The 24,309-nt window shown below is 44.8% G+C and overlaps 1 protein-coding gene across 1 annotated transcript in view; it reads left to right on the top strand.

Annotated features, from left to right (window-relative positions):
* ST3GAL5 (ST3 beta-galactoside alpha-2,3-sialyltransferase 5) overlaps positions 1 to 24,309 on the top strand; it is a 54,914-nt gene that overhangs the window by 10,802 nt on the left and 19,803 nt on the right. The window contains exons 2-3 of the mRNA XM_032176949.2: positions 17,811 to 17,934; positions 20,008 to 20,119. Coding sequence (XP_032032840.1) covers positions 17,811 to 17,934; positions 20,008 to 20,119 — 236 coding nt within the window. The remainder of the gene's footprint in view (positions 1 to 17,810; positions 17,935 to 20,007; positions 20,120 to 24,309) is intronic.

The raw sequence follows: 24,309 nt of genomic DNA, 5'->3' as shown, positions 1-24,309 counted from the left end.
ACCATACTCCCAACTCATATATACTGTATTCTCAAAAGCAATTCTAGAGGTTATTTTTTTTCTTAATAGCTAAGAGTGAACGTAAATGGGGAAGTTAAGTCTGATAGGAGTCTTACAGGTTAATTTTTGTTCATCACCTACTGTTTTATCCAGCCCTAGTTTCATTCCTGAGGTTTGAATTTGTTTGACCTCAGAGAGTCATATCCTTCTCCTGCAAGAATCTACCAGTGGATACTGAAACAAGTAGATTTGATGATAAACAGGATATTTACTTAGTCTCTAAGTATCTCCCATCAAGTCACTTATTAATTACAAAGGGAAAATAGTTCACTCGACAGTGGAAAAACCTGGTGTCTACCACCTTAACCCTTAAATCAACATCACATGCCTCCTGAGAAGTGCTTTGAGAAGGGCACAGGATCACTTCTGTGATATTCCAGCCAAAAATGCATAAGTTGAATCTAATCATGAAGAAACATTAGACAAACTCCAGTTGAGGGACTTTCTACAAAATAATTGGCCTGTACTTTTCAAAAATGCCAAGGGCATGAAAGATAAAGGAACGGTTTCAGATTAAAGAAGGCTAAAGGAACATGACAGTGAATGCCAAATGATCCTGGACTGGACCCTGTAACAGAAAATAAGAAAATAACATATATTCTTGCTGTTTTTGTTCTAAGGCCATCACTGGGACTAGTGGAGAAATTTATATAAGGTATTTAGGTAATAGTACTGAATCAGTGTTAATTTCCTAATTATCATTATGCTGTGGTTGTTTAAAGGAGATGTCTTTGTTTTTAGGAAATACTAAAATATTTAGGGGTAGGTGTCATCATGTCTTCAACTTTCAAATGGTCCAATAAATATGCACACAGTATACCAATGGAATGGCAGCACAAATGTAATAAAATGGTAACAACTGGGGAGTCTGGTTAAAGGGCAGATGGAAATTCTTTATACTATTTTTGCAACTTTAAGTTTGAAATTATTTCAAGATAAAGTTTAAAAACTGCAGCCTCCAGGTCATGGGTGCTGTGGCCAGTCTAGCATCAGAAGCCACCATGGGGCTTTTCAGTGTCTGCCCTTTCCGTGGTCATTACAGAAGTCATGCCCACAGCACTGAGCTTTCTTGCAGAATTTGTTTTGTCTCCTCTGGTACCATCAGAAAACAGTGTAGAGGGCCGGGCGTAGTGGCTCACACCTCCCAGCACTTTGGGAGGCTGAGGCGGGCAGATCACTTGAGGTCAGGAGTTCGAGACCAGCCTGGCCAACAAGATGAAACCCCGTCTCTACTAAAAATACAAAAATTAGCTGGGTGCAGTGGCACACAACTATAATCCCAGCTACTTGGGAGGCTGAGGCAGGAGAATCGCTTGAAACCTGGGAGGCGGAGGTTGCGCCGAGATCGTGCCACCTCACTCCAGCCTGGGCAACAGAGTGAGACTCCATCTCAAAAAAGAGAAAAAAAGAAAAAGAAAAGAAAACAGGGTGGAGGAACACTTAACAGTGTGGCTTTGCTGAACCTGAAGGTTCCTTTCAGCCCCCAGCCACCCATTGTCACTGCTATTTTAGGGGACTGCAGTCCTTGTAGCTGTCCTCGGGCATCTGGTCAACCAACTCTAACGCATACATTTACCTGGTTTAGACTAGCCCTACAGCTGCCTCTGAAAGAGGCTTCCTGGGCAGAATATAAGTTTTAAAATATAGTTAAACACATTTGAGGGTGTTTATGCACAGAGATCAGTGCACTTCACCAGGGTGCTTTGGTGGAGCCCTTGGAGGGTGCGTTTTATCCAAATCCTCAGCATTTGCCAATTAAAGATGGGTCTCTCTGCTATCTTGACAGAACTCAGGTTGTATGTTTTGGCAGAAATTGCGAATTTATTATGTCCTGCATGATGAGGAGGGTCCTTCCTCAGCCCCACTTTTAAAACCCAGTTTAGGGCAACCTTCTACACTTCTAGCTGGAACCTCTCCTGTGGGGAGGGGAGCAGGCGGCAGGTCTTGGAATCAGAGGAAGATCTCTGAGTTGCTGCCTGTAATCGCTTTGTGGGTAGGTCTGCTTATAAGAATTCACAAAGAGGAGTTCCTCTGAAGCTCCCTAGCCCCAGGAAACAGAAAGAAGAACAGTGCTGGGGCTTCTCTTCCTGTTCCTGTCTTTTCCTTCCAGTTCTCCCTTCCCAGAATTTCCTGTCTCTCAACCTCCACTCTGTTTTTTCCGCCCCAGTGTTCCCCCACCCTCTTTCATTTTTATTGTCTTAAATCCATCTTCTCCCACTTATTCCAGCTTTCTGGTTTTCTCCCCAGATGGCTATAACATATTAGCATCCATTGAGTAAGCTAAGCTTCATGTTTCTTGTTCTTCCTTTGAAATGTAGATGAGTGAGAATCATAACATTTTGTTGGAGGAAGGAGCCATAGAAATGTTGTCACCCTTGGCCGGGTGCGGTGGCTCATGCTTGTAATCCCAGCACTTTGGGAGGCCGAGGCAGGCAGATCACGAGGTCAGGAGATCGAGACCACGGTGAAACCCCGTCTCTACTAAAAATACAAAAAATTAGCCGGGCGTGGTGGCGGGCGCCTGTAGTCCCAGCTACTCGGAGAGGCTGAGGCAGGAGAATGGCATGAACCCGGGAGGCGGAGCTTGCAGTGAGCCGAGATTGCGCCACTGCACTCCAGCCTGGGCGACAGAGCGAGACTCCGTCTCAAAAAAAAAAAAAGAAATGTTGTCACCCAACCCTGCTTTCTACAGATTACCAAACATCCTCAAAGAGACTGAGTGATTTGGCTGTTACCAAATAGCCAAACAGTTGAGTATTTCGTCTCTTTGCTCTTCTCTTTAAAAAAAAAAAAAAATCAGGCAAGTGTGGTAACTCACGCCTGCAAATTCCAGTACTTTGGGAGGCTGAGGTGGGAGGATTGCTTGGGGCCAGGGGTTTGAGACCAGCCTGGGCAATAAAGCTGAGACTCTATCTCTACAAAAAAATTAAAAATGTAGCCAGGTGTGGTGGTATACACCTATCGTCCTAGCTACGGGAGGCTGAGGCAGATCACTTGAGCCTAGGAGTTCAAGGTTACATTGAGCTGTGATCATGCCACTGCACTCCAGCCTGGGTGACAGAGCGAGACCTTGTCTCAAAAACAACAGCAACAAAAAGATCCATTTGCCATTTTCTTCCATGGTAGGGGGGAGACAGTCATTTTATATTGTTCCCCTAGCCTCCCCTCAACAAAGACTTATGGTGGGTCTTGTTGAAAAAGGATCTCAATCCCTGTTTTCCATGTGCCTGGTGCTATCTGGACATTGAATAAATGCCCAATGATTATGATACTTGGACACCTGGAAGGTCTGGTCTTCACAGTGGTCTCTTGTTAGGACCATGGTGAATTTGGGTTAACTTTGTGTGGGGATCTAGTTGCAGGCCACTGATCATTCATTCTTCTGTTCATTCACTCTGCAGGTGCTTGTTAAATGCCTTTTATATGCTAGGTACTTTTTACATTCCTGGATTATAGCAGTGAACAAAGTGGACACAGTCCCTAAGCTGGGAGTCTTATATTTTAGTAGGGAGAGCAGAGAATAGGCAAATATGTATCAGTGGCAATGAATGCTATGAAGTAAAGCAGGAAAGTGAGGGGATGGAAGTGGTGTTTTACAGAGGGTGGCAAGGAAGGCAACTTTTGAATGAAAACCAGAACGGAGATGGTGGGGAGGGAGCCATCCAGAGGGGCAGCAGAGGAAGGGCAAGTCGAGCACGAGGCCCCCTTGGTTGACATGGAGTGAGGAGGAGAGTGTGAGATAGGTGGAAGCGGAACTGGGCTCTTAGAGTAACTGCCCTCCTGACATCTTTACCACTTCAGTAAAGTCTTGGAGAAATCCCATCGTGCGTGCCGGGCACATTATAGTTTTAGAGAATGTTCATATAGTCCAAGGGCTCAGAATTAATTGCCTTAACACTTTTACATTTATAAAAAGCAGGCAATTGAATGATAGTAATGATGTGTTCTCAACACTAGAGGAATAGTAGATTTGAAGTAGATTAAAAAGCACAAGAGTCATTGAAGTGCTTGCATCTTGGTTGATGGTCAAAATTAGTACAGTATTGATTGTGCATTCACACAGCAACATTTTATTTTCTTCATTGCAGAAGGTAGGTCCTCATAACTCTGCTCAGTTTGTAGGAGAATCTGAAAATATATAGGCTAAAAATCTGTTGTTAATTACACGTGCTTTCCTCCAGCTGTGAGAAACTTGCTGGTGGGCAGGATTTCTCAAAGTGCTGCACCCACGTAACACTGGGGAACTTGGTTAACATGCACAGTCAGCGTCCTCACCTGGACCTGCCACCAGGTGGGACATTCTGGGGATGAAGTATGGGAATCTGCATGCTTTGCAGCCTCTTCCAGTGGTTGTTTTTTTGTTTGTTTGGTTTTTTGTTTTTTGTTTTTTGTTTTTTTCTTGAGACGGAGTTGCTCTGTTGCCCAGGCTGGAGGAGTGCAGTGGCACAATCTCGACTCGCTGCAACCTCTGCCTCTCGGGTTCAAGCGATTCTCCTGCCTCAGCCTCCCAAGTAGCTGGGATTGCAGATGGGCGGGCTGGGTAATTTTTGTATTTTTAGTAGAGATGGGGTTTCACCATGTTGGCCAGGCTGGTCTCAAACACCTGACCTCAGGTGATCCACCTGCCTCAGCCTCCCAAAGTGCTGGGATTACAAACATGAGCCACTGCACCTGGCCCTCTTCCAGTGGTTCTTGTACATGGGCAGGTTGGAGAATTCCTGGTAGAGACAGTGGTGAGGGTGTTTATAATTTAAACTGAACAAATACTAGGAGCTAGTGGGAGATGGTTGGGTGCGGTCTCAGCACCGGCACTTCCTCGGTGCTTTTGATTTCATGGGGGAAATTTCACACTCCTAAGAGACAAATGAGACCCTGCCCACCCAGTTGAAATCGGAAAGTACCATACAGTGGGGGTATTTTTCCTTTTGGTGGCAGGAGTGGAGTGAGATGGTTATAAAGAGGCCCTGCTGCAGTTGTGTCAATCCAGGAGTGTTTTCCTCCTATGTCTGTGTACAGCTGTGCACTCTACATGGATGGGCCAACTGCTCTGCCTGGGTCAGTGTGTGGATTCAGGCCCACGTATGTCTGTTGGCTTAGGCACCATTATACAGGTGAGGACATAAACACATTTCCCAATGAGTCAAGAATTTTTGAGATTGTGCAATCCAAACAAACCTAGAAAAAGATTAGATATTAAAATTTGCGTTATCAGTGTTTATACCACAGGCAATATTGCATTGTCTCATTACCCTCATTGACTTTAAAAATAAGGCCACGTGGAAATTTTAAGGTACACAATGACTTTATCCCAATGGTTAAAGTCAGGGGTGATTTCGCCCTCCCCAGGGGACTCTTGGCAATGTCTGGAGACATGTTTGGTTGACAAAACTGGAGGGGAAGAGAAAGAGGAATAGAGATACTACTAGCATCTAGTGAGCAGAGGCCAGAGCTGCTGCTCAACATCCTGCAATGCACAGGACAGCCGCTAGCACAAACAATTACCTGGTCCCAATGTCATCAGTGCTGAGGTTGAGAAACCCCACAAAAAGATCCATTGAGTACCATATATCTGCATTATGATAGATAGGATTCTACATGAGTTTTGATGTAAAAAGAGTTCTGCTGCTAAAACTAGTTTGAAATTAGCAACCTAGATTGTACAAAGATGACAAGCTGCTTGGGAGCACAAGGGAGGACAGGTTGACTTCTGGAATCATAAGAGAGAAGTAACGTGTCAACAAGAGCTCCATAAGCCACAGAGAAGGCCCGGGGCTGGGGCGCTCTTGAGCATTTCCAACTAGAGCATTGCCCCCTGCCCCACCCCAAGCTGCTGCTCCCTCTTGGGTAGGGGTAGAGGAGAGTTTGGTTTAGAATATGCTTGCACATCCTGGATCCTCGCCTCTGGCCCCAGCCCTGCGGCTGTTGTCATCATACCCATGGGTGGTGTCGGTGAGCCCACCTCGGGAACACACTCTCTGACCTCACTGTGTGGGTGCTGCATGTCAGACACACTTCGGAAGGTCCCTTTTCCATAAAGCTCTCTCCACACTACTGTAGTTACAGTCCCGTTATTTCTCAGGACCTTGGGTTTCTGGAGAGCTGGGTCTTGGTCCGTCATCTTTACATCCTCACTTGGAGGGCTCCCTAGTATGTTGGAGGAATCAGTGAAACTTCTAGAAATTACACTTTTTTGTGGACACAATGGGGGTACCTATGTTACTTGTAATTAGGTCAAAGTGATTTTAAATGTATTTTGTTTAGGAACTAGTGTGTTGCTTTCTTAAATAATGGTCATTTCAAAGTCTGAAACTAGGCTTGAAATTGGCACATGAGAATTCCACATTTTGTTTAACGCCTCCTTTCTTTTTCCCCTACTCCTTCAAGGTCAGTTTTCCCGAAGTCAAGATAGGCCTGCACTTTGTTCTTCCACTTGGGGATCTTACCTCTTTCTAGTAGCCCTTAACTGTCTTCTTAATTCAAATAGCCCCAGGTCCTTTCCTCCAGCTGTGGCAGACCCTACTAGTGCCTATTAAAGCTTCTCTCTCTCCTCCTTTCTTACTGACAGAACCCTAACTTTATTTGGGCAAGCAGCCTGCCCAGCTTATAGAAAGTTCCCAGACTACTCGGCAGCTGGGGCAGCCGTATGATGGGGTTCTGGCCAAGGAGATGTGAATGGAAGGCCATCAGGGGTCTTGGGAACAGTTTCCCTGATCTAGGAGCTGCTGCTCCCTTCCTGCATCTCCCTCTTTGCCTGATATAGGAGCTGCCCCTCTCTTCCTGTGTCTCTCTCTCCTCCGGCCTGAATGGGGCAGAGGTTGACCATGTGCTGATGCTGGAAGAGCAGAAGATGCCAGGAGCTGGGGACATCCTGGCATCGCAGAGCTGCTACACCAGCCCTGGTCTGCTTGTCCCCAGACTTACTGTTCTGTGAGAAAAATAAATCTCTTCTTGGTTAAAGGCCACAGCAGCCAGGTTTCTATTACCCAAAGCCAAGTGCAACCCCTGCTGATGCTCCAGCTCAGGTCCCTCCTGGGGCATCAGGCCTGGTTCTCAGCTGTTTGTGGGATTTACCAACCTGGCAGCCCACAGGCGTTTGGGACTCCACAAGGCCAAGCTGAACTTAGTGTCTCTATGGCGTTTTCTCTTCTTCGTGGCCTCTCTCTGCAGAGGGCTCCTCTTTCCTCCCTGTGACCTGAGTCATCCTCTTCCTTGACTCTCGCCTCATCTGATCCATCCCAGGTCCCGTCCATGCTGAGCCTATGGTGCCCAGAGCACTGGGGTAGCCCCTCAGCAGCCTCCCTCCTCCCCTGTCCCCACTGCTGCCCCATGATTTTCTCCACGTTTCATGTCCCATTCCTGAATAAAATCCTCCAGGGCCCCTCATCATCCATGATCTTCTTGACCTTGACCTTGATCTACCTTGACCTTGCTGACCCAACTTCCCGTCCTAGAAGCAGAGCCTGGGACAGGGACTCCTGATTTGCTGAGGGAGCTCCCAGGATGAAGAGAGTAGGGCCGGGCAGAGCTGAGCAAAGTTGTGGTCTCAGCCCAGAGCTCGGGGGCTTGAATTGCTCTCACGGTGGTCCCGTGTCCAGGCGAGGGGGCCAGCCTTTAATACGTCAGTCATTCAGTGTCTGGGGATGGAAGGCAGATGTGCAGAGAAGGGGACGACACCCGTGTTCTAGTAGCAGCCAACATTCAGTGGCCACAGCAGGGCCACAGTGCTGCCTGCACCCCCCAGCCCCACCTTGGGGCAGGACTTGCTTGGCCCCTTCATTCTGTCTGCCCACAGCACACCATGTCTTCCCTCCTCTCGGCCACCCCTTGTGCCGCTGCTGTAGTTGTAGCTGTTGCATGTTGTTGCTAGGCGGCTTTAACCTGCATGCATCCCAACACTGTCTTCTTGGCTGAGGTAAGGCTTCCTGCCTTGTCTTCTGTTCTCCTTTGCCAAATGGAATTCTTCATCTCAAACACAAAACTCCAATGGTGACTTGAATGGCTGTTTTCTCCCTTTCCCACGGATGGTAGGTCCCTGGTACCAGTCTAGGTGCACGGGAGAGGGCAATTCATTTGTTCTGCACAGTGGGTGGCTTGGGGCCTACTTCAGTCAGACCTGCTGCAGAAGTTCCACCCTGCCCCTTGCACGTTCCCAAGTACCTCCTGGACATTTTTTTTTTTTTCTTGAAATGGAGCTTTTCGCTCTGTTGCCCAGGCTGCAGTGCAATGGCACAATCTCGGGTCACTGCAACCTCCACCTCCTGGGTTCAAGCGATTCTTCTGCCTCAGCCTCCCAAGTAGCTGGGATTACAAGCGTGTGCCACCACGCCCAGCTAATTTTTGTAGTTTTGGTATAGATGGGGTTTCACCATGTTGGCCAGGCTGATCTCGAACTCCTGACCTCATGTGATCCGCCTGCCTCGCCTCCTGGACATTTTCATGTGGTAATTTATCATCTCAAATTCATCGTCTCCACTCAAGGACAAAAACAGACGTCCATTCGTATTTCTTTCTCTGATTGGGACCGAGGTCTGTCCCTGTGTGCTTCTGTTCATCACCAGTGTTGCTTTTGTTCTGGCTCAGAGACCTCTGTCCCCATTCCTTCCCCGTCCCCCTCACCAGGGTAGGCCTCGGACTCCCCTCTTGCCTGGACACCACAGTAGGGAGGGCCCAGGATCCTGCCTTGTCACCCACCCAGCATGCAGCAGACTAGGCTTCCTTGTCTCCTGCTGTGCTCGGAAGTCCTTCTGCTCTTGGAATCCTCCCACCCCACAGAGTGTGCTCTGCTGGCCATATTAGCCTATGAGCTGCACCTGCTCGCCTTCCCACACAGTCCACTGCAGCCATGTTGGTTTATTTTCGGCTTTCCCAACTTCAGATTTTTGTTTATAACCGTCTGTGCCTTGGTGTGACTTCACTATTTTAAAAAGCAGCCCCCTCCCAATATTACAAATACCCTCCTGTTGTTCCAGGTCCTCGCCCTCCTGACCACCTTGCTGCTGGAAAAGCATGGGTGTGGAGATGGGTAGATGTGGGCTGGAGTTCTCAGCTCTGTATCTACCCATGTGTGTCCTCTGGCAGGTTAAATGCAGATAACAATCCAGTGATATAAGTTTTTTAGGATGTATTGAAATCATATGTTGGCTTATCCCTCTCAATAAATATCAGTGCCTTACTCATGCACCAGTAATTATCTCTACAGTTAATTTGGCAGTTTATCATGTACTGCTTTATGGCATTTATTCTACTCTTATATTAAATGGTTAATTCTTTTTTTTTTTTTTTTTTTGAGACGGAGTCTCACTCTGTCACCCAGGCTGGAGTGCAGTGGCGCGATCTCGGCTCACTGCAAGCTCCGCCTCCCGGGTGCACACCATTCTCCTGCCTCAGCCTCTCCAAGTAGCTGGGACTACAGGCGCCCGCCACCACGCCCGGCTAATTTTTTGTATTTTTAGTGGAGACGGGGTTTCACCGTGGTCTCGATCTCCTGACCTCGTGATCTGCCCGCCTCGGCCTCCCAAAGTGCTGGGATTACAAGTGTGAGCCACCACACCCGGCCTAAATGGTTAATTCTTAATTTTGAAGAAGTTAAATGTCTTACAAATTGACTGAAAGCCCAAATTTGCCCTTATATTTCTTCATTAAGGCCTTAAGAATTATTGAAAATACAGAAATAAGTTCTAGTGTTTGATAGCATAGTAGGGTGCCTATAGTTAACAGTAATTTATTGTGTAATTCAAAGTAACTAGAAGAGAAGATTTGAAATATTCCCAACACAAAGAAATGATAAATGAGCCTCGGCAGCATAGCCAAAATTAAAATTTTAATTTTTTAAAAATTAAAAAAATTAGCTGGGTATGGTGGTGCACACCTATAGTTCCAGCTACTTGAAGGGCTGAGGTGGGAAAATTGCTTGAGCCGGGAGGTCAAGGCTGCGGTGAGCCATGATTGCACCACTGCACTCTAGCCTGGGCAAAAGAGTGAGACCCTGTCTCAAAAAAAAAAAAAAAAAAAAGATAAATGGTTGAGGTGATGGATATCCTAATTACCCTGATTTGATCATTGTAAATTGTATGCATGTATCCAGATATCACATGTATTCCATAAACATGTAGGATTCTCGCACTTTGGGCGGCCAAGGCGGGTGGATCACCTGAGGTCAGGAGTTTGAGACCATGGTGAAACCCTGTCTCTACTGAAAATATAAAAATTGGCTGGTCATGGTGGCGGGCCCCTGTAATCCCAGCTACTTGGGAGGTTTAGGCAGGAGAATCGCTTGAACCCGGGAGGCAGAGGTTGCAGTGAGCCAAGATGGTGCCATTGCACTCCAGCCCAGGTAACAAAAGCGAAACTCTGTCTCAAAAAAAAAAAAAAAAAAGTGTACGATTATTTATCATTTTAAAAAGCACATAAAAAAGAATTATTTTTTCATATGGGCCCTTTAAGAAGAATCTGTTACCTTTTAATATGTGGGTAGAAAAATATAATTTTGAAAGTCAGACCTTTTCTGCATAAAGGTGGTTGCTGAAACCATGATGCGGAGGCTGTTCCTGGCAGCCTGAGTGAGAAGAGTATCAAATTGTTAAGCCCTGGGGATCCTAACTCTTAGGAGATGAAAAAGGAGAATGAGGAGGGAGCCACAGGACAGAAGAAGATAGGCCAACCTTGTGATGGCCTGCCAACAAAAGCCTTGGAGGAATGCCTATAACCACCATCACTTCCAAAACCCTCATAAGAAACTGCATATTTATTCAGTAAACAGATATGGATGCCCTTTATATGCCTCTTCCCGTCCGAGGCACTGTGAAGACAGTGGTGTGCAAAGCAGAGACCCCTGCTTGCATGGAATCTGCATTCTAGTGGGGGAGACAAGACAAATGTGTAATTCAAAAGTAAAAAGCTTATGAAGAATCACATGTCTCATGATTAGTGTTATAAAGAAAAAAGAAAGCATGCATACAGGAATATCCACATAAGCAATTTTGGTAAGTAGGGCATGTCTGTAGTTTTATTATTCTAACCCAAGCATTGACATTATGTAAGTTAATTGAATTAAGGAGAGGGTCTTGTTTGCTTAACTGAACGGAGGCTGTGTGTGCACGTGTGTGCGTGCTCACCATTGGCTGGGTGGCTTTAGTGTGGGGAGTTATTTGTGATACCCTGTGTCTCTAGCTGAAGCTGCAGTGCCAGAATAGACCAGGTGAGAGAGTGTGAGCCTTCTGAAAGGAGGGGCCTCCGTCATCCTTTGTCCGTCGGGGATTCACTCACCATCTCTTTGGAAGCCCAGTGAGGCTTCCACAGAAAGGGAGCAACCCGGTTCCTGCCCCCTGAGGCAAACTGGACTTGCTGAGTGCCGACATCCTTTATTTTGCATCTCCATAAATCTGTTTTTTTCCAGTTCAGCAAACATGTGATACTTTCTTAGTGAAGTTCCTCATGATTTGTTTCTGCTTTTTAAGCCTAAATGCTTAATTTTGGGGATATTTTTGTCCCATACTAAAGAGATGATCAAGGGATCCTAAAAATATTTTATTTGGGTGATTTTCAAATGTCTTCTCATAGCTTAAATTTCAATCGTAGCTTAAGGATTTCCTCCCTAAGTGAAAATAGTTTCAGTTTTTCAGAAATAGAACTGGTAATGTATGGAATTCAGGTAGTAAAAAAGAAAAGGAATGCAAAAAGAAATAAACTCACTCACAATTGCACCACCAGGCCATGCATGGTGGCTCACGCCCATAACCCCAACACTTTGGGAGGTGAGGCGGGAGGATTGCTTGAGGCCAGGAGTTTGGGACCAGCCTGGGCAACAGAGAGAGACCCCATCTCTACAAATAAACAGATAGCTGGGTGCAATGGCACATGCCTATACTTCCAGCTACTGAGAAGACCAAAGTGGGAGTATCGCTTGAGCCCAGGAGTTTGAAGGTGCAGTGAGTTATGATCACACCACTGCACTGTTGCCTTGGCAACAGAGCAAGACCCTATCTCTAAAAAAACAAAAACAAAACAATTGTACTACCTGTTGATGACAGGTGTACTTTCTTCCAGATGCCTCTATGCCTATAATTACCTATGGCTACATGAACACTCTTCCCCTGCAGTCTGATCGTTTTTTGCTGGTTAAAAGCATAATTGCCGGCCGGGTGTGGTGGCCCAGGCCTGTAATCCCAGCACTTCGGGAGGCCGAGGTGGGTGGATCACCTGAGGTCAGGAGTTTGAGACCAGCCTGGCCAACATGATGAAACCTTGTCTCTACTAAAAATACAAAAATTAGCTAGGTGTGGTGGTGCGTGCCTGTAGTCCCAGCTACTCAGGAGGCTGAGGCAGGAGAATCGCTTGAACCCGGGAGGCAGAGGTTGCAGTGAGCTGAGATCACGCCACTGCACTCCAGCCTGGGCGACAGAGTGAGGCTCCATCTCAAAAAAAAAAAAAAAAAGTTTAATTGCCAGCTGGGCATGATGGCTCACAACTGTAATCCCAGCACTTTGGGAGGCCAAGGCTGGTGGGTGGCTTGAGCCCACGAGTTAGAGACCAGCCTGGGCAACATGGCAAAACCCCGTCTATACAAAAAAAAATACAAAAATTAACTCGGCATGGTGGTGTGTGCCTGTAGTCCCAGCTACTCAGGAGGCTGAGGTGGGAAGATGGCCTGAGCCCAGGACGTCAAGGCCACAGTGAGCTGTGATCACACCACTGTACTCCAGCCAGGATGACAGAGCAAGATCCCATCTCAAACCAAAAAACAAAAGTATAATTGCTATTGAAATTTATGACAGTTATTCTAGCAATTAACAAAGCATGCCCCTGATTCAATGTTCATATAATCCAACTTTCAACTGCCACCTTTTCACCGAACAGAAAATTGCAAACAAAAGAAATGAATGAAAACAGTCCAGATGGTGTCAAGGTGATCATGACTTTCAGCTGATAAGGCCTGGCTTCTCCAGGGGATCATGGAGAGGCCACTCCGCCGTTTGTCTGTTGTACCCAGCTTGGCCCTTCTCTTGTGATGTTGAGGGACGTGGAATCCACATGGTCCCTTGTAAATCAGAAGTAATGCCTGCTGAGCTGAAGTAGAGGGATTTGATGAAACTTCTTGGGAAGGCAAACTCTTTTTTTTTTTTTTTTTTTTTTTGAGACAGAGTCTCGCTCTGTCACCCAGGCTGGAGTGCAGTGGTACAAACTCTTATACTGTGGAGGCTAAAGCAACGCCATCTTGGATGCTAATCTTCCATGTTGACTTCTGACTAACCCCAGTCCCAAGAAGGCTTCTAAGGTTTCTACTTTCATATACTTACTGTAAATCTTGCCCTTAGGTCAAAACAGTCTTGCTGTTATACCATAAGTCCTGCCCTTTGGCAAATTCTTGCATTTTCCTGAGGGTTGGATGTCAATGTGCTATACATTCCTTCAATATGGTATTGAAGACCTGGGTGTATATGCCCTCAGTCTGGGGAGTAATAGCATGGGCAACCATTATCCTGTCTTGCCGCCACCCAGGACATGGCGTCTGTTCATAAGTCCCCATCACATGTTTCTTTCTGAGAAACTGGATTCGTCAGCCTCTTCCTTGGCCTTTGGGGGTGGGTTTGCATATGCCTGCCCACCACAGAGCACATACCTTTAACAGATATATCCCAGGAGGTAACTACATGTGTAGATTAATAGATTTTTATAAAACTGCCTTTTTCTTATATTTTTCAGTGTCAATAAATGTAAGTACTGAGTACTTTAAGCTAGTGCTTCTCAAACTTTAATGTGCATATGAATGTCCCAGGATCTCATTAAAATGCTGAGTCAGCAAGACTGGAGGCAGGCCTGAGACTCTGCATTTCTAACCTGCTTCCAGTTTACACTGATGCTGTCAGTCAGAGACCCTGCTGTGTAGCAAGATCTTAAGTACTGTAGAGTATTCATGTAGTTTGTGCTGTCATTTACCAACAAATTTCCTGCTGTTGGACATTTTAGATGTTTCATTTATTATTATTTTTTTGTAGAGGCAGGGTCTCACTATGTTGCCCAGGCTGGTCTCAAACTCCTGGCCTCAAGTGATCCTCCCATCCCAGCTTCCCAAAGTGCTAGGATTACAGGTGTGAGCTACCACACCCAGCCATTTTAGATGTTTCAATAGAGTTTATGCTTTATTCTTGCCATTATAATTTCTGTTAACATTCAGTTTTAGTTTTACTCTTAATCAGTATTGAGAAAATGCTTTTCTTGGAAGTTTATCTTGTTTGATGACAGGCTACAGACATGTAATGCACATTTCATTCCATTCGAGATGTTTCTTAAGGGGCTGCTGTGTGCCTATCTCTGTCCTAGGTGTTAGGGATACAAAGGTGAACAGAGTTCTGGCTCTGCAGCTCATTCCTCCAGGAGTCTGCAAAAGAAAATTCAGTTCATTTTGGTAAATAGAGATAGGGACGTGCCCAGGGATGGGTGTGGTGTTGAAAAATGACCTCAGAGATAAGGAAAGAGATGCTTGAGCTAGGTTTAAGGATGAAAAGTAGCTCACCAGGCAGATTGTTGGGTGGGATTCCAGATTGTGGGCACATCATGTGCAAAGTCACTGAAGTAACAATTTGGCACATCCAGTTTTCTAACAGTACTTCTTTGTGCAGTGTGATAGACAGGTTTGTCACATGGAGTCACAGAATCTGAAATAAGCTGGGAACCAGTAGGCAGATATGTATTTTTGAAAGATGGCTTTGAGGCGATAAAATTGAGATCAGGGCATTCGAGGTAAGTGATTTCTATTAAAGGCATGTAGTGAACAGGAGAAATTCAGGAGGTATTATTGGCAGGCCCTGCGGATTGACTGGGGTTGAGAATGAAAGTCTGGTTGACCTGCAGGTTTTCATCTTATGGCTGAACAGATGGTTCAGATACCAAAGAATGAAAGGAATAGGAGAAAATGCCTGGTTCCATTTAGGAATGTTGCTTGAGGTGAAAATAGCAAACAAGTCATTAGGTATACAGGTCTGGGCTTAGGTGAGAGGTCCACATTAGAGAGATGGATTTGGTCTTCAGGGAGCCATTGTCACCCCTAGTCTGAAGCTTGTACTTGTCACAAAGTTGCTGGAAGTGCCACGGCATCTGCTGCTTAAAAACCCAAGAATCCGAATGCCCACGACTGCTGCAGGAGTCACATGTAGACACCTTCCCTTGCCTGCTACTACTGCTATCCAAAGCTTCACCAAGTCGGGGGAAAAGAAAGATTGTCTCCCAGTCTTTCACTAGCACATCCTAGGATCACAACTTTATGAGAAGCCAGCTGGTAAGAGAGAGTTCGGAAAATATTTACAGGCTTATAGTCTGACGGGCAGAATAGAACAAGAGCCAGAGCACTGTCTGGCTCAGCAGTAGAGCACCTGGAGGCGGAGACCCTGGAGTCTTTCTCATACTCTTACCACAGTCATCTTTGTTCTCTGGAGGTCCACTTTGGTGTGAACTGAGTATCATTCCGGTCATCTCAGAAGTTTCCATTTTAAATATGCACAGGCTACAGGTAGCCTGCTGGTTCCCACCACTTGGCTGACTGTACATGAAGTAACCACAGAATTGTGGTGTTTGAAAACCTTCCAGGATCTCAGTTGTTCTAACTTCTCATTTAATAATTCAGCAGATTCTTCAGCAAAGGTTTATTAATAAGGCCTTCAACACTTATTGAAACTATTTTGATAGAATTATACATAATGATAAAAACTGTTGCTACACAGAATTAGAATTAAGGAGTTAAGGAAGAGATTGTTTACAGTGGCAGAAAAAAAAAACTTGAATGCCTGTTTAGTTTAAGATAAACAGATTTTTTTCAAAGAAGATGGCAAAACTCTAACGGGAAAAATGAAGTGAATAATGAATGAGATATAACTTCTTCCATCCAACTAAAAACTATAGTGAAGACATTATTTCTTAAGTTAATATATGCATTTATTATAATAGTAACTAGTGCCTATATTAGTTAAGATATAATTTTGCCTTTAATTAACAATTCCTTAAACAAGACAGAAGCTTATTCCTCTATCATAGACCAGTCCAGAAGTAGAGTGGCAGCTCTCTGCCCTATGGGGTTGTCCCAGGGGCCCCAGCTCCTTCTCTTGTTGTTCCGCCATCCTTGAGTAATGTCCTCTCTGTGTGGTCCAGAGTGGCAGATCATGGTTCATATTTCAGTCAGGAGGAAGAGGGAATAAAGGAGAAGCCAGAGTATGCCAAGGGATGCACCTTGAGAATTGCACAGGATGCTTCTACTCATATCCCATTGGCTAAAACTTAGTCTTGAGTCCTAGCTCCAAGGGAGACTGGGAAATGTAGTCTTCATTCTGGGAGGTACTATGCCCCACTAAAAACCCAGAGCTCTATTAAGTTGAGTTAGGGGAAAGTGAATATGGGGGAGATGGAGCAGTTTCTACTACAGTACTCTTGGAATATTATTTAGAACTTGAAAATTGCTAATAAAATTATTTCAAAAGAATAAATAGGCAGGCACACTTAAGAACATGTTTTTTAAGAAAAGTGTTTTTAAATTGCCATATTCTTTTTTTCTTTTTTCTTGATGTAACACTTCTGCTTTTTTTTTTTTTTCCACCACCCACTAATTTTTTGTATTTTATAGAGACGTACCCGTGGCTCCGATCTGATCCTGTCCCCCCGGCCTCCAAGAGCCACCGCGCCCGGCCAACACTTCTGCTTTTAATGTAACTTTCTTTCTAAACTTTTTTATTATATAAATTTTAACCGTACACAGAAGTGGGGAGAATTGTGTAGTGGGCCCTAGTACCCATCTCCCAGTTTTAGTAAGTTATCAGCTTAAAGTTAGTTTTGTCTATTCTCCTCAGCCCTCCACTTATCCCCTTCCTGAGTTCTTGAAGCAGATCTCATTTTCGCTATTTGATCTGTAGATATTTCTGTATGTAGCTCTAAAAGGTAAAAGGTCCTTTTTTAAAAAAAATAAACTTTAAAGTTTAGGATAATTGTATTCACATGAGGTTGTAAAACATAATCTAGAGAGATTTTGTGTATGCTTTACTCATTTTCCCCCATGATAGCATCCTGCAAAACTGTAGTACCATATCACAGCTGGAATCTGACATGGATACAGTCAAGATGTAGAACATCTGCATCCTCACAAGGGTCCTTCGTGTTGCCCTTTTATAGCCACATCTACCTCCCCTTCCACAATCCCTGACACTCACTAGTCTGTTCTCCATTTCTATAATTTTGTCATTTTAAGAATATTAAAAATCAGCTGGGTGCAGTGGCTCATGCCTGTAATCCCAGCACTTTGGGAGGCCGAGGCAGGTGAATCACAAGGTCAGGAATTCAACACCAGCCTGACTAACAGGGTGAAACCCTGTCTCTACGAAAAATACAAAAATTAGCCTGGCATGGTGGCATGCGCCTGTAATCCCAGCTACTCAGGAGGCTGAGGCAGGACAGTCACTCGAACCCAGGAGGCAGAGGTTGCAGTGAGCCGAGATCACGCCACTGCACTCCAGCCTGGGCAACAGAGCAAGACTCCATCTCAAAAAAGAATGTTAAGAATCATACAGTATGTAACATTTTGGTATCAGCTCAGCATAGTTCCCTCTAGATTCATCCACTTTGTTGCATGTAACAACAGTTCATTCTTCTTTATTGCCAGTTACTATTCCATGGTATGGATGCAACATATAAAGGCTCTTTGAAAACCATAATCCATCCTCCTAACTCTTTCCTCTCTTTCTCTCTACTGCCCTCTTCCCCTCTCTTCACAGCAATGCCAAGTGAGTACACCTATGTGAAACTGACAAGTGATTGCTCGAGGCCTTCCCTGCAATGGTACACCCGAGCTCAAAGCAAGATGAGAAGGCCCAGCTTGTTATTAAAAGACATCCTCAAGTAAGTACCACCCCTGGGACTGTAGATCCCCCTGCTTTGGGTCAACTGTGTAGAACTAGGAGAAAAATTCAATGAGAGCCCTCAAGATGGCTAATGTTGGAGAAGCATGCTTGGTCAAAGGATCATTCAAAGGCACGTCTGAGTAAAGACTGAGTGCACAGCTGGAGTGGGCCTGTACAGCTGGCTGTATTTGGTAAGTGCACAGTGCCAGTAGCTGCTCAGGCTCTGTACCTTGGCCTGGATGCCTGGGAGAGCAGCTCTCACCGTGCACTGCTCTTCATGCCCTTATTTAACAAAAGAGGGCTTTTCCCTTAGCTATTGTAAGTTAATCTAAAATATGGTTAATTAAATTTCCCTGAAGGCCCTTGAATACTATTAAATATTGAATACTAAAAATGATGACAGGTGTTTGAGCCAGGTCACCCTTATATCCTAATAAGTGGTAGAATTAATCAAGGAGAAACTTGGCAGGTGTTTTTTTTACATATATACCAGTCAAACCCAGTTGAAAATTGCCCTTTTTTCATGTCTAAACATAGAAATCCAACCTTGCAATCTAGTCTTCTGTCTCACTTTACTGACTTAGGAAGTGTAGGGGAAAAGGAAATTTATAAGAATAAAGCTTATGTTACATTCGGCCTCCCTTTAGTCACCAACCAATATTTATTGAGGCCCATCATGTTCATGACGTCATGCTGGGCGCCAGCCACAAGGCAGCAGGTGAGATAGACCTGTGCCCTGTGCTGCTCAGGCTGTGGGTGAGGTGGACTCGCGCCGGGAATTAAGGCACAGTCTGATATGTGCTATAGACACTGGGCTTGCCTTCATGCCCTTTTCTTTTTTTTAAAATCAAAATAAGGGAAGTATATGCACTGAATGTAACACCTTTTCTGGGGCTGAAGAGAAGAATAGGTAATACTAGGTTTTCAAGATTGAAAATTCAAAAGGTATTCAAGAGTCTCAGTGAAACACCTTCTCATCCCTGCTCCCCATTTCCCCTCCATAATTAAAGATAACCAGTGTCACCAGTTTCTTGTGTATAGGATAAATATTTTGTGTGTATGTGCTCTACCATGCCCCCTGCCCAAACCCACTTTTACACAAATTGATAGCATCCTGTTCACTTATCATTATACATAATCCCAGGGAAGAATTAAGATGCTTGTCCAAGTTGTCATGGGAAGCCTGTTTTAAATGAGAATTTTAAAGTTTTTAAAACACTCCCAGCAACACTTCATTGTATTCTCATCCTCAAATATTAAGAAATATTTTGCATCTATTATGTATAATGTATTATGCTAGATGCTTTTTTTGAAAAAAAAACTGCCCCTTTATTTAGAAAATGGATTACTTTCTCTTTAATTATTTCTTACATTTGTTTTTTCAAGAAGAGAATTGTTTAAAGCAGTGGTTCTTAAATTTTGGTTGAAACTTTTTAGCTTGTGGTTTGTGTCACTGGAGAACTTAGTAAAAATAAGATTTCTAAAACTAAGACTAGACTCAGCTCTTTTCTCCAAGTCGTGTGTGTGTGTGTGTGTGTGTGTGTGTGTGTGTGTGTGTATTAAACTATATATTAGTGTGAATTTATCAGACCTTTAAAAATATGTTTTAGGTCATCTTAAGGGTAACTAATGGTCCTGTCTCATTTCCCAGTCGGCCTCACTTCTGGGTAGAAGTCTTTAGAAGTACTGTGAATAAACTGTTTCTTTTCTTTTTTTTTAAGGACTGACAGAATTTTAAAGTCACAAAAGATTGAAGCCGAGATTCTATAGTTCAAGTCTATTACTTGATTTTAAGTTCAATAATTGACGTTGCGATTCAGATTTTGTTACAGTGCCCCTGCAAAAACAGTTTTTTCTGTGTTTGCTTATAACAAAGACAGTCATAAATGACTAGTTTATCTTGTCAGGAAGATGGGAAATGGCCCCTTCCTTTCACCCCAACGTCAACTTAAAGATTGTAGTTTTATGCTGCATAGCAGGCAGACTCATTTAGGATTCCGTTTTCAGTTTCACATTGCATGTCATGATTCTCACATGACTACATCATAATACCTAATTGATTTTTTTCCAGATGTACATTGCTTGTGTTTGGAGTGTGGATCCTTTATATCCTCAAGTTAAATTATACTACTGAAGAATGTGACATGAAAAAAATGCATTATGTGGACCCTGACCGTGTAAAGGTTAGATATCCCATTGGTGTGGTTTAAATGAAAACATTGCCAAGCATATGCTTAAACTATAATGTCATTAGTCTACTGTGTTACAAATATATGTTAATAAAAGTTTGAACTCAGAGGGGAAAGCACTTAATCTCAGCACTCCAAAACCAAAGACAACCTTCTTCTAAAAACCTACCACTAACTACTCCACAGTATCCATCTCCCATTTACTGTAGCTGGGGTTTGGGATGAGGTGGGCTCAATCCAACAGGCTCTAGGGCTCCTCTCATGGAATTAATTTGCCCTGATGCTATAAAGTAAACAACAAAGAAATGCTCTTCTTTTTTCTTTCTGCCTTTTTTTTTTTTTTGAGTCAGGGTCTCACTCTGCACCCGGGGTTTAGTGCAGTGGCAAGAGCACAGCCACCTTAGCCTTCTGAGTAGCTGGGACCACAGATGTACACCACCATGCCTGGCTAATTTTTTAACTTTTTGTGGAGATGGGGTCTTGCTATGCTGTCCAGGCTGATCTTGAACTCCTAGGCTCAAGCTATCCTCCCGCCTTGGCCTCCCAAAGGGCTGGAATTACAGACATGAGCCACCATGCCTGGCCAGAAATTCTCTTAGTATCATCTGTCCTTCCTGTGTTTTATTTTTAATTTTAATGAATTCACATTGCATTGCAAGATTTTTCTTTCAGCTTACATTTGTGTTTCCAAATCAAGTGACATATCGAATGCTCATTTCACTGATTATTTTAGTGGCTGGATTATCCAATAACATTTAGCCCAGGATGGAGGAAGAGATGATTTTAAATAAAGTAGCATGGGAGGAATGATAACTGACATGTATGGATGCTTTATATATATTATCTCCTTTGGTCATTGTGACTGGGAGATATCCCAGTATCATCTCCATCTTACAGATGATGGCTTGAAAGGTTGAGCTGCTCACCCAAGTTCATGTCTAGTTTAGCTTGCTAGTTTATAATGTAATTTAGTGCTCCTGTGTGCCAGGAACTGTTCTAAAAGTGTATTAGCAATATTAGCTCATTTAACTTTCATCACATTCCTGGGGATGTAGGTGCTACAATCATCCCCATCTCACAGGCAGGGAAACTGAGGAGCAGGGAGATTTAGTAACCTGCGCAGGGTAACCTGCGGCAGTATGTGGTGAAACCCAGGCTTGAACTCGGTGTGGTTTCAGAGTCTGAGCTCCTGACCACTCTGCTGTCTGCCTGGGTAGGGAGTGTCCACAGAGAAGCCCAAAGTTAAAAGCAGCATGATGCAGAGAGGAAAGAGCTTAAATGTTTTACTCAATTCGAATCTAACTGCCACTTAGTAATGGTGAAACCCTAGGCAGGTGACTTGATTGTTTTGAGTCCCAGTTTTCTCAACTGAAATGTGGAAGTTGAGTAAGACAATATATACAGAATTCCTTTCTTGGTCCTAATTTTTATTCATATTTTTCTACTTTAATTTGTACATCCTTCGAAGTGCCTCCAATTTTTTTTGTGGTACAGACAGGTATAAACAAATAAATGAAGAGCTCAGTTAGCAAAGGCATAGCTTGGCTCCCGCAAAACTATTGAGTCTCAGGGTCTTGCTGGTCGCAGGGCCAGCCTTCCCAGCATAGGTGTCCTCAGGTGTCTGCTGGCTCATGTCATTTCATCAGCATTAACACATCTGCTTTGGTTGAGTAGGATGTGTCCAGTACCCTCTGCTCAGGTTTCCCTTTCTTCCTGGACTGTCTGGCCTTGCAGCCATACCTCCCCCCATCCTTTACAATTCCACAGCCCTTCACAGTTCTCTTGGATAAAGGTTTTAGACATCCTGTTTCTGTTTTTGTCTTCTGAGAAAGTCTTTAAATGATGGCACTTGGTATGGCTTATTGATGGACTGGGAACTCTTCCCTTTGTTTCTTTGCTGCCCTTCTCCACGTTCTCTTTGCATCCTCTTTTTCCTGTCCATTACCATCTGAACAACTGTAAAGTGATTGTTCTAAAGTCTGGGTCAGTAGAGGAGAGAGATGTGCTCTCCTGTACAAGGACCAGGCATACTATTCCACAAGCACAGGGTGGAGAAGGTGTGTTTTAGTAATACTTTGGGGAAAATCAACTTAGTAGTTTTCCTGTCCAGCCAGGGCCATCTGTGTCAACCTGTGCCCCGGCTGCCTGTGATCATTTTGAACTTAAGCCAGATGGTCTGCTTGTCTCTGCAGTGGTCAGTCAAGTGCTGTGGTTGTCAGGCTGTTACTTGTTAAGGCTCCCCTAAGGAATCCTAGTGATTTCTAAGAATGACCAGAGGAGAAACTCAAGATCACCTCCCTGAGGAATCATGGAAGGGATAGGAACATCTGTGTAGCCTTAAGGAGAGAAGACCTAGTGCAGGGCACATGGCAGTCAGTGTCAATGAGCCAGATTCAGACCGCAGAAGGATGGGCCTGTCCAGGTGGCCTTAATGGCAGAGCTCTGTATCGGGATGGCAGCCAAACTCAAAGGAGAAAGGTTTCAGGCATCCAAAGATGGGATAAACAGACCACCTTTGTGGTGATTCTCTGGAGGTCTTTTAGAAAGTCAGGGGTCTGACTGGGTGTGATGGTGCACACCTGTAATCCCAGCACCATGGGAGGCTGACGTGGGCGGATCACGAGGTCAAGAGTTCGAGACCAGCCTGGCCAACATGGTGAAACCCCATCTATACTAAAAATACAGAAATTAGCCGGGCGTGGTGGCAGGCACCTGTAATCCCAGCTAGTCAGGAGGCTGAGGCAGGAGAATCACTTGAACCTGAGACGGGGAGGTTGCAGTGAGCCAAGATTGTGCCATTGCACTCCAGCCTGGGCGACAAGAGTGAAACTCTGTCTCGAAAAAAAGCCAGGGGTCCTGTAGGTAGAATTCAGACATCAGATAGGGAGGCGCTCAGGGGCCTTTCTGATCCCTTCCAGGTCTGAGATTCTGTGGTTCTCAGCAATTTGCCAGTGCCTGACTGGAAGATGGAGGCTGGTTTCGTAACCTGGGGCTTTCCCAGTTCTGAATTCTGGGTGGAGTTGTCTCAAACAGAAGGCTCTCAAAGAACACCTGCATGCAGCCCCACCAGTCCCCAACTCAGTGACTTTCAGACTGAACCTCATTGCTACTTCCAAGCTCCTCTGAAGCTTGCCAGATTCCATCGATATTATCCTAATTCATATGAGCCTCTCATCCTGCCATCTGAAGTGTAAGTTACTTGAGAGTAGGGACTGTGTCTGTAAAAATACATAGTACGTGGCATTCCAAGGAAAGGTGTAGTGAGCCAGGGCTGCCCTTTAGAGTCCCCCTGCTCTTCCTGTTTCCCTGCTTGTGTGTCTCCTCACCTGCCTTCCTGCATCCAGCCATGCCCCACTGTGGCCGGAGTAGTCGTATTCTACAATTTGAATCGAATGTATTGCTTCCTTCCTTAAAACTCTTTGCTGCCTCTCCTTTACATTCAGGAAAATACCCAGACTCCTTAGTCTGGCCCAGAAGACCATTCATGACTTGGTTCCTACTGATCTCTCCAGTCTCTGTGCCACCTCCATTGTCCCAGCTCTATGTATTTTAGGCACACTCAATCCCTCACAGGTCCTTGGGTGAACCTCTTCTCTTCTCTTCTCTTCTCTTTTTTCCTTTTCTCTCTCTTTTTTTTTTTTTTTCTGAGACGGAGTCTCACTCTGTCTCCCAGGCTGGTGTGCAGTGGCACGATCTCGGCTCACTGCAACCTCCACCTCTTGGGTTCAAGTGATTCTCCTGTCTCAGCCTCCCGAGTAGCTGGGATTACAGGCACGTGCCACCACACCCAGCTAATTTTTGTATTTTTAGTGGAGACGGGGTTTTGTCATGTTGGCCAGGCTGGTCTCAAACCCCTGACCTCAGGTGATCCACCCACCTCGACCTCCCAAAGTGCTAGGATTACAGGCATGAGCCACTGAGCCCAGCTTCTTTTCTTTTCGGCAGGGCCTCATGCTGTCACCCAAGCTGAAGTGCAGTGGCCTGATCATTGCTCACTGCAGCCTCCACTTCCCAGGCTCAAGCAATCCTCCCACCTCAACCTCCCGAGTAGCTGGGACTATGGCATGCACCACCATGCGTACCTAATTTTTTTTTTTTTTTTTGTACAGGCAGGGTCTTACCATGTTTCCCAGGCTGGTCTCAAACTCCTGGACTCAAGTGACTCAAGTGATCCTCCTGCCTCA

The sequence above is a fragment of the Hylobates moloch genome, unplaced genomic scaffold, assembly GCF_009828535.3.
Source record: "Hylobates moloch isolate HMO894 unplaced genomic scaffold, HMol_V3 SCAFFOLD_15, whole genome shotgun sequence".
Lineage (NCBI taxonomy): Eukaryota > Metazoa > Chordata > Mammalia > Primates > Hylobatidae > Hylobates > Hylobates moloch.
This window is presented reverse-complemented; position numbering and strand designations above follow the sequence as displayed.